General features: G+C 39.1%; 1 protein-coding gene across 2 annotated transcripts in view; it reads left to right on the forward strand.

Annotated features, from left to right (window-relative positions):
* Positions 1–13,427, forward strand: part of dlc1 (DLC1 Rho GTPase activating protein) — a 338,881-nt gene that overhangs the window by 292,744 nt on the left and 32,710 nt on the right. For both annotated transcript variants that reach the window (XM_034187341.1, XM_034187342.1), the window contains one exon: positions 2,229–2,388. In XM_034187341.1, the coding sequence (XP_034043232.1) occupies positions 2,229–2,388 (160 nt within the window). The remainder of the gene's footprint in view (positions 1–2,228; positions 2,389–13,427) is intronic.

The raw sequence follows: 13,427 nt of genomic DNA on the forward strand, positions 1-13,427 counted from the left end.
GGTAGTATTATTAGACGGTATTGCTTAAATTTTCATTTTTACGCAGATGATACCCAGCTTTATCTATCCATGAAGCCAGAGGACACACACCAATTAGCTAAACTGCAGGATTGTCTTACAGACATAAAGACATGGGTGACCTCTAATTTCCTGCTTTTAAACTCAGATAAAACTGAAGTTATTGTACTTGGCCCCACAAATCTTAGAAACATGGTGTCTAACCAGATCCTTACTCTGGATGGCATTACCCTGACCTCTAGTAATACTGTGAGAAATCTTGGAGTCATTTTTGATCAGGATATGTCATTCAAAGCGCATATTAAACAAATATGTAGGACTGCTTTTTTGCATTTACGCAATATCTCTAAAATCAGAAAGGTCTTGTCTCAGAGTGATGCTGAAAAACTAATTCATGCATTTATTTCCTCTAGGCTGGACTATTGTAATTCATTATTATCAGGTTGTCCTAAACGTTCCCTAAAAAGCCTTCAGTTAATTCAAAATGCTGCAGCTAGAGTACTGACGGGGACTAGAAGGAGAAAGCATATCTCACCCATATTGGCCTCTCTTCATTGGCTTCCTGTTAATTCTAGAATAGAATTTAAAATTCTTCTTCTTACTTATAAGGTTTTGAATAATCAGGTCCCATCTTATCTTAGGGGCCTCGTAGTACCATATCACCCCAATAGAGCGCTTCGCTCTCAGACTGCAGGCTTACTTGTAGTTCCTAGGGTTTGTAAGAGTAGAATGGGAGGCAGAGCCTTCAGCTTTCAGGCTCCTCTCCTGTGGAACCAGCTCCCAATTCAGATCAGGGAGACAGACACCCTCTCTACTTTTAAGATTAGGCTTAAAACTTTCCTTTTTGCTAAAGCTTATAGTTAGGGCTGGATCAGGTGACCCTGAACCATCCCTTAGTTATGCTGCTATAGACGTAGACTGCTGGGGGGTTCCCATGATGCACTGTTTCTTTCTCTTTTTGCTCTGTATGCACCACTCTGCATTTAATCATTAGTGATCGATCTCTGCTCCCCTCCACAGCATGTCTTTTTCCTGGTTCTCTCCCTCAGCCCCAACCAGTCCCAGCAGAGGACTGCCCCTCCCTCAGCCTGGTTCTGCTGGAGGTTTCTTCCTGTTAAAAGGGAGTTTTTCCTTCCCACTGTAGCCAAGTGCTTGCTCACAGGGGGTAATTTTGACCGTTGGGGTTTTACATAATTATTGTATGGCCTTGCCTTACAATATAAAGCGCCTTGGGGCAACTGTTTGTTGTGATTTGGCGCTATATAAAAAAAATTGATTGATTGATTGATTGAAGTGAAGGAGTTCAAGTACTTCAGGGTCTTGTTCATGAGTGAAGTGAATGAGTGAATGGGAGTGAATGGAGCGTGAATCGAGTGTGATATTGGCTGGAAAATTGGTGCAGCAGGGACAGTATTGCATTCGCTCTACTGTACTATTGTGATGAAAAGGGAGCTGAGCCAGAAGGCGAAGCTCTCGATCTACTGGTCAGTCTTCGTTCTTACTCTCATGAGGTCATGAGAGTTGGGTCATGACAAAGAACTAGATCGTGGGTGCAAGCGCCAAAATGGGCTTCCTCATGAGGGTAGCGGGTGTCTCTCTTAGAGATAAGGTGAGAAGCTCGGAGTACAGCTGCTGCTTGGTTCAAATCCCAGCCTGACTAGAAAATCACTAAGGGCCCTTAGGCAAGGTCCTTTATCCACTAGTCACTCCCGGTGTGTAGTGGGCGCCTTGCATGGCAGCAGCCTGACATCGGGGTAAATGTGATGCATTTGATGTGTAAAGCACGCTTTGAGCAGATGGATAAGTGCTATATAAATGCAGTCCATTTACGGTGAGTGAGTGAGTGAGTGAAATTGAAATACAAAAATCTGCTCTTACTGGAGAAGCATGTCAAAGGTCTTAATAAATTACAGAAAAAATACACTTTTGAGTAAAATTTTGTCAATTCAAATGCTTGTTTTCATTTTCTTTGTGTGTATCAATAGCATTTCATATAAGTTTCATTTTTATGGGACCTTAAAATGCATCACTACAAGAACCATTATAGTTAATGATCATTATTGTGTGAGACTAAAATTCTGCATGCGCTTTAGTAAGGATTAATGCAGCCATATCAAACTGTTGACCTATTTATCGATATCTGACAAATAAATAAATGCATGTCAGTGTGTGTCCATATTGCTTAATTGTTATTTCTGTGTATGTTACAGGGCTGTGCCAAAGTTCATGAAACGGATAAAGGTGCGCGACTACAAAGACAGGAATGTGTTTGGTGTCCCACTGCAAGTCATTGTTCAGCGGACAGGCCAGCCTCTCCCTCAGGGGATTCAGCAGGCTATGCGCTACTTACGCAATCAGTGCCTCGATCAGGTGAGATATAGTACATGAATGTACACATGTGGATGGGTATGTATATGATCACAAAAGGTGGTTGGTCAATTTTTGACAATCTGCTGTTTAGTCAAGTAATACTACTACAAATTATAATAATCTGTGTGTGTGTGTCTGTGTGTGCGTGTGTGTTTGGTGATTTATATATATATATATACGATGTCTGTGAGAAAAGTATCCGACCTTTTTATTTTATGCAAAAAATATATGGATTTGATTCATATGTTTTTACGTCAGCCAAGCTTGAACCTTCGTGCGCATGCGTGAGTTTTTTCACGCCTGTCGGTTGCGTCATTCGCCTGTGGGCAGGCTTTGAGTGAGCACTGGTGCACCCCTCTCATCGTTTTTTCATTGCGAGGAAATGGCGGAATGATTTGGGCTTTTTTTCCATCAGAATTTTTTCAGAAACTGTTAGAGACAGGCAGCTGGAAACCATTCAGAATTTTATGGGCTTCACAGAGATTAAGGAGTGTTACTACCGCTTTAAGGATGGCCCACAATGGCGCACGGCGCTTCGAGCCTCGATCGACAGGCTGAAACGACCATTTCATTTCTAAACGGATGGCTTTATGGATCCGGGACCATCATGTGCAATTTCTCTGGTTATCACAAGAGTTGGACATCAGCCATTTTCCGGAAGATTTCACTTTTAACAAGAGATTTTCTCATGGAAAGCTGCTCGGAGGCTTCGCGCGTCACGACGGATTCGCTGATGGAGCGAGACAAAGAACACCTCTGTTTTGGAGTGTCAGAGGACAAGTTGGGACATGCCCAGCTCTCCACAATTTCTCTTATACTCACTCGACTGGTAAGCCACTGAAAGCCGAGATAGGCATGACGTAAAAACATATGAATCAAATCCATATATTTTTTGTATAAAATAAAAAGGTCGGATACTTTTCTCACAGACCTTGTATATATATAAATTCTAAGCATATAAAATATTTTTGGATTTAAAAAAGAAAAATCACACTTTGCGGCAGCACGGTGGATTAGTGGTTAGCACTGTTGCCTCACAACAAGAAGGTCATGGGTTCGATTCCCGCCTGTGGCCTTTCTGTGTAGAGTTTGCGCGTTCTCCCCATGTTTGCATGGGTTCTCTCCAGGTGCTTCCTTCCACATCCAAAGACACACAGGCTAGGTGGATTGGAATCTTTAAAATTGTCCGTAGGTGTGCGTAGGGGTGTGAATGTGTTTGTCTATATGTGGCGCTGTGACAGACTGGCGTCCTGTCCAGGGTGTACTCTGCCTCACGCTCTATGGCTTCTGAGATAGGCTCCAGCTCCCCGCAACCCTTAATTGGACTAAGCGGGTGAAGATGCGTGACATCACACTTTGCAAGGCACATGGAGCTGAACAATGCGAGGTGCCCAGAAACACAAAAGAGCAAAAAATTTCTCTCTTTCTCTCTCTCGTGTGTGTGTGTTGGGGGGGAGGGCTTTAATAATCTATTGTAAACTTAAACCAGTTGAACCAGTCTTAAATGATGTTTTTTTAAAACATTTATTTGTCATTTTTTTCATTAAAAACACATCTGCACATTACTTACAAAGGGAAACATAAAAGTGCAATCAAAATACAGAAGTGTGCCACGACGCAAAACTTCACAAATACCCAACACCAATATACCAAGGCCCTCCAAAATAATAATTAAAACAATCAAATGAATAAATAAAAATTATAATAATTAAAAAAAAATTATGTGGTTCAGGTCAAATAATTTTCAAAGATCTAAGATAAAAAAAATACATGGTTGCCATACTTTGAGAAACTCATCAGCCCTCCCTCTAAGACTAAACTAGATTTTTTTTTCAACTTTCAAGAAAAACATGAGCTGTTTCAACTTTAAAGAAATAGATGGGACGTGGAATTTTCTGGGATAATAACATTCTGCAGTGTGCTAGCAAAGAGTTAAAGGCAATTACTTCCATCTCCGAGTTAGTAAGGGACACAGTGGGGACTCCAGAACTCCAAAAACAGCGATCAGCGAACAAGGCTCCAGCCTGACTCCAAGACGGTGAGAAATAACATCAAAATACGAAATCCAGTATGACTGAGGTTTGGGGCAAAGAAAAAAACACATGACTTAAGGGAGAGGAGCTACATCTATCACACAGATCAGAGACATTAGGATAAGTTTTGGATAATTTGGACTTTGATAAGTGTAGCCTGTGTACTACTTTAAATTGAATTGAACAAGATTATATATCCAAGATATAAGAGCTTTCTTATGGGGCATAAGTTCAAAGAGGGTCCTCCCAAGGATGTAGACTCACAATGTCTTATTGTTGTCCTTTCGGCTGCTCCTGTTTTGTTTGTTGGGTTGCCACAGCAGATTCAGCCAGATCTGCATTGGTATTTAGCACACGTTTTACACCGGCTGCCCTTCTGATGCAACTCCAGCTTTACCTGGAGAAGCACACACAGCCCCTGGTGTTTCTGAAGAGGTCTCCCATCTAAGTACTAACCAGGACCCACACTGCTTAACTTCTGAGAGTTGACACAGAGCAAACTGGCTAGAGATGCACAATGTGTAATTAAAAAAAAAAATGAAATAAATGAGATGAGGCCATATAAGGAAGACATATCAGTAAGATATTCTCCCTAATATCAGGCATGGCGGGTGCCAGGCACCTGAAGTGTTAGGACCCATAATGCAGACTCCTGGACTAGGCTGGATGTACAAGAAATCATGGTCTTTAATTCAGGCTCAGGTTCGGTACACGGGTCATCAGTCAGCAAGGCAGAAGCACAAACAGGGTCAGGCAACAACGCAGTCATGGGTAAGCACGGTTCAAAGGCACAAGCAGACATAGACATCATGGATGAGTAGAGCAGTTTGAATCTTTGACTGGACTGGTCGAAGATTCAAACTGCTCTACTATGGAAACCACCTGGACAACTGAGAGCCTACACAGAATCATGGATGAGGCAAAACCAAGGACTTGATACAAAGCTGGTATGTGTACAAAGACATGAAACGAGCAAGGGTGTGGTGGCTGGGAGGAGATTAAATAAGACAGGAGTTAACAAGATGCACGTGAGGAATAATCTAGGAGGGGGTGTGGCTAGTGTGCAAAGATAACACACAGTCAAGATTGTGAGGAGGGGAGTGCACAAACTGAAGTGATGTAATAGACAAAGATATGTGAACAGGTGCCAAGAGTGTGAGTGAATGAAAACACAAAGTAGACAGAAACAAAGAGAAAGACAAAGACATGGGGCAGGTGCAGTGAAGAGAACATAATCAGATATAAGTGAAGGACGAAGACATGAAGGCAGGTGCAGGGTGTGGAGTGGAAACAAATGGCAAAAACAGAACAGAGCTACAACTGAATATAATATTACTGTGAACAGGAACTAACATTAGACATGAACATACGAACTAAAACAAACTACATGAGAATTGACAAGAAAATAAACACTAAAATTCAACTGAACCGAAACTAAGAAAACAAAAACGACTCAACAGACCCGAGAAGACAGACTAAGTGATTAACAAAACCTGATAGAAAAACACAAAAGATCATATAAACAATGGAACAACAAAGAGCAAAAGATAAACAAAGACAAAACAGGCTGACTGAATAAACAAGAACTAAACCATGACCAAAGAAAGGAAAGTAACAAAGAAAACAAAGTGACAAATCAAAACAGAACAGAGAATAACCATATGATGAAAATAAAATAACTAGTGAATCATAGCAAAAGGAACAAAATGACAAGAAAAACATAAGAATAAATCATGATGAAAATAAATATTAATAAATCGAAGCTGAAGCAGGAAGCAAACAACAGAAAGGGGGAATACATGGGCTTAGCACCCTGACCAGGCCAAAACCCTGACACCTAAAAAGATCACAGAAATATTTAATGCCCTTCTTATCCTACAGATGAAATGCAGTGTCTATGGAGGGAGGAAAGAGGTGATAATTACATAAAGAGCCTAGAGCAGAAGCAGAAATACTGTACATTTCAAGTGAAGTCGAAATTGATACCATATTTTAAGAGAGGCAAGAACAACAGGATTATCTTTGTACCGAGACAGGGACACAGGAAGAGATGAAAATAATAAGGCAGGGAGAGAGGTAGATAAACATGACTGAACTTCTAATTAACAGTAATTTGTACCAGGATCTTTAACTAATACATGTATTTTAGAATGTTAGCTGCCCAATAATAATATGTCAAATTAGGTAAATACAAACCTCCACTGAGCTGACGTTTTTGTAGTAATGATTTACAACGCTTGGGAGTTTTACCTCATAAAAATGAGGAAATCATTTGATCAATAGTTTTAAAAAAGATTTTTGGTAAGAACAGGGGAATACACTGAAAAAGATATGAAAATTTTGGTAAAACATTCATATTTCACTATATTAATCCCACCTAAAAGAGATACTGGTAAATTAGTCCATCTCTGAAAAGCCGACCTAATATTGGATAAGAAAGGAGTAGAATTTGCACCCTGCAGAGTCTGAGTTGAACCAGTTACATTCACTCCAAAATACCTAAAACCAGAATAAGTCAGATGGAAAGGGAGATCAGCTTGTCTGAGTTGCTATGCAGCTACATTTATAGGGAAACATTCACTTTTTTTATTTTAAGCCTATATCCAGAAAAAAGAGCCAAATTTGTGGAGTACTGCCATAATAGATGGTAAATGACTACTTGGATTTGTGACATATTTGTGACATGGCACCATGGTAGCTTGTGGTTAGCGCTGTTGTCTCACAGCAAGAAGGTCATAGGATCGAATCCCACCTGTTGCCTTTCTGTGTGGAGTTTGTATGTTTGCCTTGGTTTGCGTCACATGTAAAGACATGCAGGTTAGGTGAAGTGGAAACTTTATAATTACCCAGGTCTCTCTTACAAAAGAGATCTCGATTTCAATGGGGCTAACCTGGTTCAATAAAGATTAAATGAAATTTATATAAAAGTAAATCATCTGCATACAGAGCAATCCTATATTCTGTACTCCCACGAGTCACACCCTGAAACAAGGAAGAGGTTCTGAGACTTACTGACAGTGGCTCTGATGCTAAAGCAAAAGGTAAAGGGGAGAGGGGCAACTTTGACATGTGACACGTGACAGAGTAAACTAGGTGGATTTTACATAATTAGTACAGACAGAAGCTAGGGGGAAGTACGAGTATATAAGAGGCAAATTCAAGAAATAAATCTATTGCCAAAACCAAATTTCTTCAGGACTGCAAAAAGGTATCCCATTCCACTCTGAAAAATGCTTTTTCAGCATCCAGTGAAATTACCACTTCAGGGATATTACTATGGTGTTTGGAGTACAGTATATTGAAAAGGCTGCATATATTAAAAAAAGGAATGCCTTCTTTTGATAAAACCACTCTGATCATTTGATATAATAGAATGGAGGGGTCTGTCAATATGGGACACAAATGGTGTGGCCAAAATTTGCATATCCACATTAAGGAGGCTAATGGGTCTATAAGAAGCACAGAAAGTTGGATGTTGTCCTTCCTTGAGCAGTAATGAAATGGAGGCCTGTCTCAGTGTTTTGGGGAGAGAACCCTGATGATGGTTCCTCAAACCTGACAAAAGTAACAGGGCTAATTTCATATGAAACCTCTTATAAAAATCAGAAGGGAATCAGGACCAGGCAGTTTGCCTGACTGTAACAGTTTAATAGACCATAAAACCAGTTCCATATTAAGAGGAGCAGCAACTTAATCTACTGCTTTTAAAGTCTCAACTGCAGGAATTTCTAGGTCATCAAGGAATTGGTGCATATTTTCAGAGTTGGGAGGAAACTCGGATGTGTAAACAGCGCATAAAATGATTTAAAAACAGAATTAATTTCAGTTGTGGGCGATTAAGCAAGTAGCTTTATCACCATATTCTTGGTAGTCCAGATTAAGTCAACCTCAAGTTGCAAATTAAGACGTTACTTATAAACATCTGGGGAAGGTTTCTCATACATGTCAACCTATACGGATTGTCCGTAAATTACATGGATTTTTCCGAGTTTCAGAGTCATACGGACATACAAATAAAGTCTTTCAGATATTCAGGGTTTGGTCTGCAGCGGCTCTGTAATCAACTGTTTCTGCAGCACGACTCCACTTTGAAGCGTGAGCCATTGAAGCAATGCTTCGATCCAATAGTTCATTGGTTCTTTAATTCACTGCTCTTCAGAAACAGCAAGTCCGCTTCTTAACCCCTCTCAAACCCATTAAAATATTGTGAGTCACTTTTGTGTGGATTAAAGTCACTAACTGGGACTCTTGTCTTGTTGCAGTCAAGAAATGAGAATCTTCCTCTGTTCCATTGGCACAGCTCCAAACGCTGTGTGGCTCTCTGCTGAGACAGAGTCTGGTCAGAATTAATAACTTCAAAATGAATTGCCGCTTTAAATACAATGACACCACTTACAAACGTTTTATTACAGACAAGAAACTACAATCCACTAAAACATTTTTTTTTCTCCCAAAATGAGACGTGCTGTATTCTTTATAAATTACGTCCTGATGTGCTGTAAGAGCTCAGCTCAGATGTATGGAAAGATATTCATGCCAATGTCTGAAAGGAAACGCTTTTGACAAAAACTACAGATTTTGTTTATTCCTATTTATGTCCAGAGATCAAGGATCCACCATGTAGAGTTTATTATGTCCAAAGTTTAAGGATCCAGTGACCAATTTCATATTTATTTACTTTAAGACTCAATAAAATGTTGTTCAATTTCAATTCAATTTCAATTTAATCGGCTTATAGAGCACCAAATCACAACAAAATACGTCTCAAAAAATAAAAAAATAAAATACATGATTAAAAACAGAAGTAAAAGAATAAAACAGATAAAAAATAACAACTATTCATAAGAAAGAGAATAAAAATAGGCTTTAAGTCTTGACATAAAAATGTCAACGGACTCCGACTGTCTCACAGTCACAGGAAGACCGCTCCACAGAGCAGGTGAACGATAAGAAAAAGCTCTTTGACCTGCTGACATAGAAAATCTGTAAAGCCTACTTTTAGTACACAAAAAATTCACAAGAGGTATCGATAAGGGAATCGATAAGGAATCGGATCGATAAGCGTAATCGATAATGGTATCGATATTGATAAAATCTTATTGATACCCATCCCTAATAAACACAGGCGAAGTCAAGGATCATCGACATGCGAGTCTGCAACATCTGCATTGGTGAGGCGATTATCGATACATTTGATGAAGTTCTAAGGTACGTTTTATTTTGTTCATTATATTCGATTTATTTTTCATTTTATTAATGTATTTCCATTAGTGACACAGTTCTTGTTTCTGTAAAAAATAACTAAATTTGACACATTCAGTTCTATAAAATTCAGCTTGATGCATGAATACTAGATCTCTATTATTTGAAATTCAACTGTGGAGGAAATACTAATGATCCTGACTTTAATGTTATTGTGGCAACTCATAATATGTGGACAAAATCCCAGTTATGTGATACCTCTATGCAGTTGTGTGTACTGTAATAAAACAGATTTTGGTACGATTTGGAGGTTATAAGGATTTTGTGTTGATTTTATGGATTTTCTCACTTGGTTATACAGGTGGACCCTCATAGGGGTTGACATGTATGGTTTCTGGGCATACTGACGGTCAAGTTTTAAAATTTCTGTAGTAAGGTCTTTTTGTCTAACTCTCCTGGACCTGGACAGATGAGACAAATAAGAAATAATTTGACCTCTAAGATGAGGCTTTAGAGTTTCCCATAATAAAGTGTTTCAGATGGCAACAGATTTCTTAGTAATTAAAAGGTTACCAATAGAAGATGAAATATACTCACAGAAGGTAGAGTCAGTGAGTAGCAAGTGGTTTAATCTCCAAGGAGGTCTAGATGTGTGGTAAGGGGACAAAGCAATATCAGCCAAAGGTGCATGATCTGAGATGAGAACTGTAAGATATTCGGAATTATTAATTTTTGAAATTAACGAGTCATTATTAAAAAAAAAATCTGTACGAGAATGTGTGATGAACATGTGGGAAAAAGAATATTCTCTGGGTTGTGGATTATGAAATATTCAAGGATCAGTGTGTCCATTTTAAGTCATGAACTCTGAAAATAATTGGACATAGCAGAGGGGGTTTTCTACAGGAGGCAGCTCTATCAAGTACATGATTAATAATGCAATTAGATCACCACCAGAAATCAGAAAGTGTGTATTTAAATTGGGGATCATCCCCAAAAGGGTATCAGCAAACTGGGCATGATCAAAATTTGAAGCAGAGACATTCAACAGAACAATAGGATTGTGCAGGATAGTCCCTGCAATAATTAAATATCTTCCATTTGTGTCTGTGACCATTTTAAAAAGTGAGAAATGCATTTTGTTACTAATTGAAATTGCAACACTTCAATCTGTCATTCAAAATTTGAATGATAGATGTGGCCTATCCATGGCTTTGTAAGCCTCTTGTGATCTTTAATATGTAAATGAGTTTCCTGGTGAAAAATCACATCTATTTTAAGATGTTTCAAATGATTGAAAACCCTAGACCTCCGTACAGGACCATTTGTGCCCTTCACATTCCAGGATAAGAATCTAATGGGCAAGATTGGGTAGGATTACTTTGTAAGAATACATGTGGATTACATGTATGTATGTACATACATTTGGATTACTTGTAATCTGATTACTTTTGGATTACATTTCAAAGTAATTCTACCCAACCCTGCTAATGGGACTACCTATAGTACTACCAGCCATATGTGCACTTTTCCAGCAGTATTACTGTGTGGGTATGGTCCCATATTGACAAAAAAGGGCGATGCATTGGGCCACCTTAAGCATCAACGGTGTGCAAGAGAAAAAAACACAATAAACCAAATAAAAACAAATAGTATAAGAAAAAACAAGATGGAACACCCCAACCCCCACCTTCTTGGTCCCCTTCCCCAAATGAAGAAGACTGAAGCTTAAACCAAACATTTGTGACTTCCTACCACCTGCTCCAGCCACATTATCCTCATGATTTTATGAAAACCAAACCAAAAATAAAAGTTAACTTGTTATGATTAAGGTTTCAATATAAAAAAGATATAAAAAAATCAGCGAACTGTATCTTAAGGTTATTAATCCAGTGACACATGGAATTAAGCACTGGAAATGACTCTCTCTCTCTCTCTCTCTCTCTCTCTCTCTCTCTCTCTCTCTCTCTCTCTCTCTCTCTCTCTCTATATATATATATATATATATATATATATATATATATATATATATAGCGCCAAATCACAACAAACAGTTGCCCCAAGGCGCTTCATATTGTAAGGCAAGGCCATACAATAATTACGGAAAAACCCCAATGGTCAAAACGACCCCCTGTGAGCAAGCACTTGGCGACAGTGGGAAGGAAAAACTCCCTTTTAACAGGAAGAAACCTCCAGCAGAACCAGGCTCAGGGAGGGGCAGTCTTCTGCTGGGACTGGTTGGGGCTGAGGGAGAGAACCAGGAAAAAGACATGCTGTGGAGGGGAGCAGAGATCAGTCACTAATGATTAAATGCAGAGTGGTGCATACAGAGCAAAAAGAGAAAGAAACACTCAGTGCATCATGGGAACCCCACAGCAGTCTACGTCTATAGCAGCATAACTAAGGGATGGTTCAGGGTCACCTGATCCAGCCCTAACTATAAGCTTTAGCAAAAAGGAAAGTTTTAAGCCTAATCTTAAAAGTAGAGAGGGTGTCTGTCTCCCTGATCTGAATTGGGAGCTGGTTCCACAGGACAGGAGCCTGAAAGCTGAAGACTCTGGCTCCCATTCTACTCTTACAAACCCTAGGAACTACAAGTAAGCCTGCAGTCTGAGAGCGAAGCGCTCTATTGGGGTGATATGGTACTATGAGGTCCCTAAGATAAGATGGGACCTGATTATTCAAAACCTTATAAGTAAGAAGAAGAATTTTAAATTCTATTCTAGAACTAACAGGAAGCCAATGAGGAGAGGCCAATATGGGTGAGATATGCTCTCTCCTTCCAGTCCCTGTCAGTACTCTAGCTGCAGCATTTTGAATTAACTGAAGGCTTTTCAGGGAACTTTTAGGACAACCTGATAGCAATGAATTATAATAGTCCAGCCTAGAGGAAATAAATGCATGAATTAGTTTTTTGCAAACCTTTCTAATTTTAGAGATATTGCGCAAATGCAAAAAAGCAGTCCTACATATTTGTTTAATATGCGCATTGAATGACATATCCTGATCAAAAATGACTCCAAGATTTTTCACAGTATTACTAGAGGTCAGGGTAATGCCATCCAGAGTAAGGATCTGGTTAGACACCATGTTTCTAAGATTTGTGGTGCCAAGTACAATAACTTCAGTTTTATCTGAGTTTAAAAGCAGGAAATTAGAGGTCATCCATGTCTTTATGTCTGTAAGACAATCCTGCAGTTTAGCTAATTGGTGTGTGTCCTCTGGGTTCATGGATAGATAAAGCTGGGTATCATCTGCGTAACAATGAAAACTTAAGCAGTGCTGCCTAATAATACTGCCTAAGGGAAACATGTATAAAGTGAATAAAATTGGTCCTAGCACAGAACCTTGTGGAACTCCATAATTAACCTTAGTCTGTGAAGAAGATTCCCCATTTACATGAACAAATTGTAATCTATTAGATAAATATGATTCAAACCACCGCAGTGCAGTGCCTTTAATACCTATGGCATGCTCTAATCTCTGTAATAAAATTTTATGGTCAACAGTATCAAAAGCAGCACTGAGGTCTAACAGAACAAGCACAGAGATGAGTCCACTGTCTGAGGCCATAAGAAGATCATTTGTAACCTTCACTAATGCTGTTTCTGTACTATGATGAATTCTAAAACCTGACTGAAACTCTTCAAATAGACCATTCCTCTGCAGATGATCAGTTAGCTGTTTTACAACTACCCTTTCAAGAATTTTTGAGAGAAAAGGAAGATTGGAGATTGGCCTATAATTAGCTAAGATAGCTGGATCAAGTGATGGCTTTTTAAGTAATGGTTTAATTACTGCCAC

The sequence above is a fragment of the Thalassophryne amazonica genome, chromosome 15 (genome assembly GCF_902500255.1).
Source record: "Thalassophryne amazonica chromosome 15, fThaAma1.1, whole genome shotgun sequence".
NCBI lineage: Eukaryota > Metazoa > Chordata > Actinopteri > Batrachoidiformes > Batrachoididae > Thalassophryne > Thalassophryne amazonica.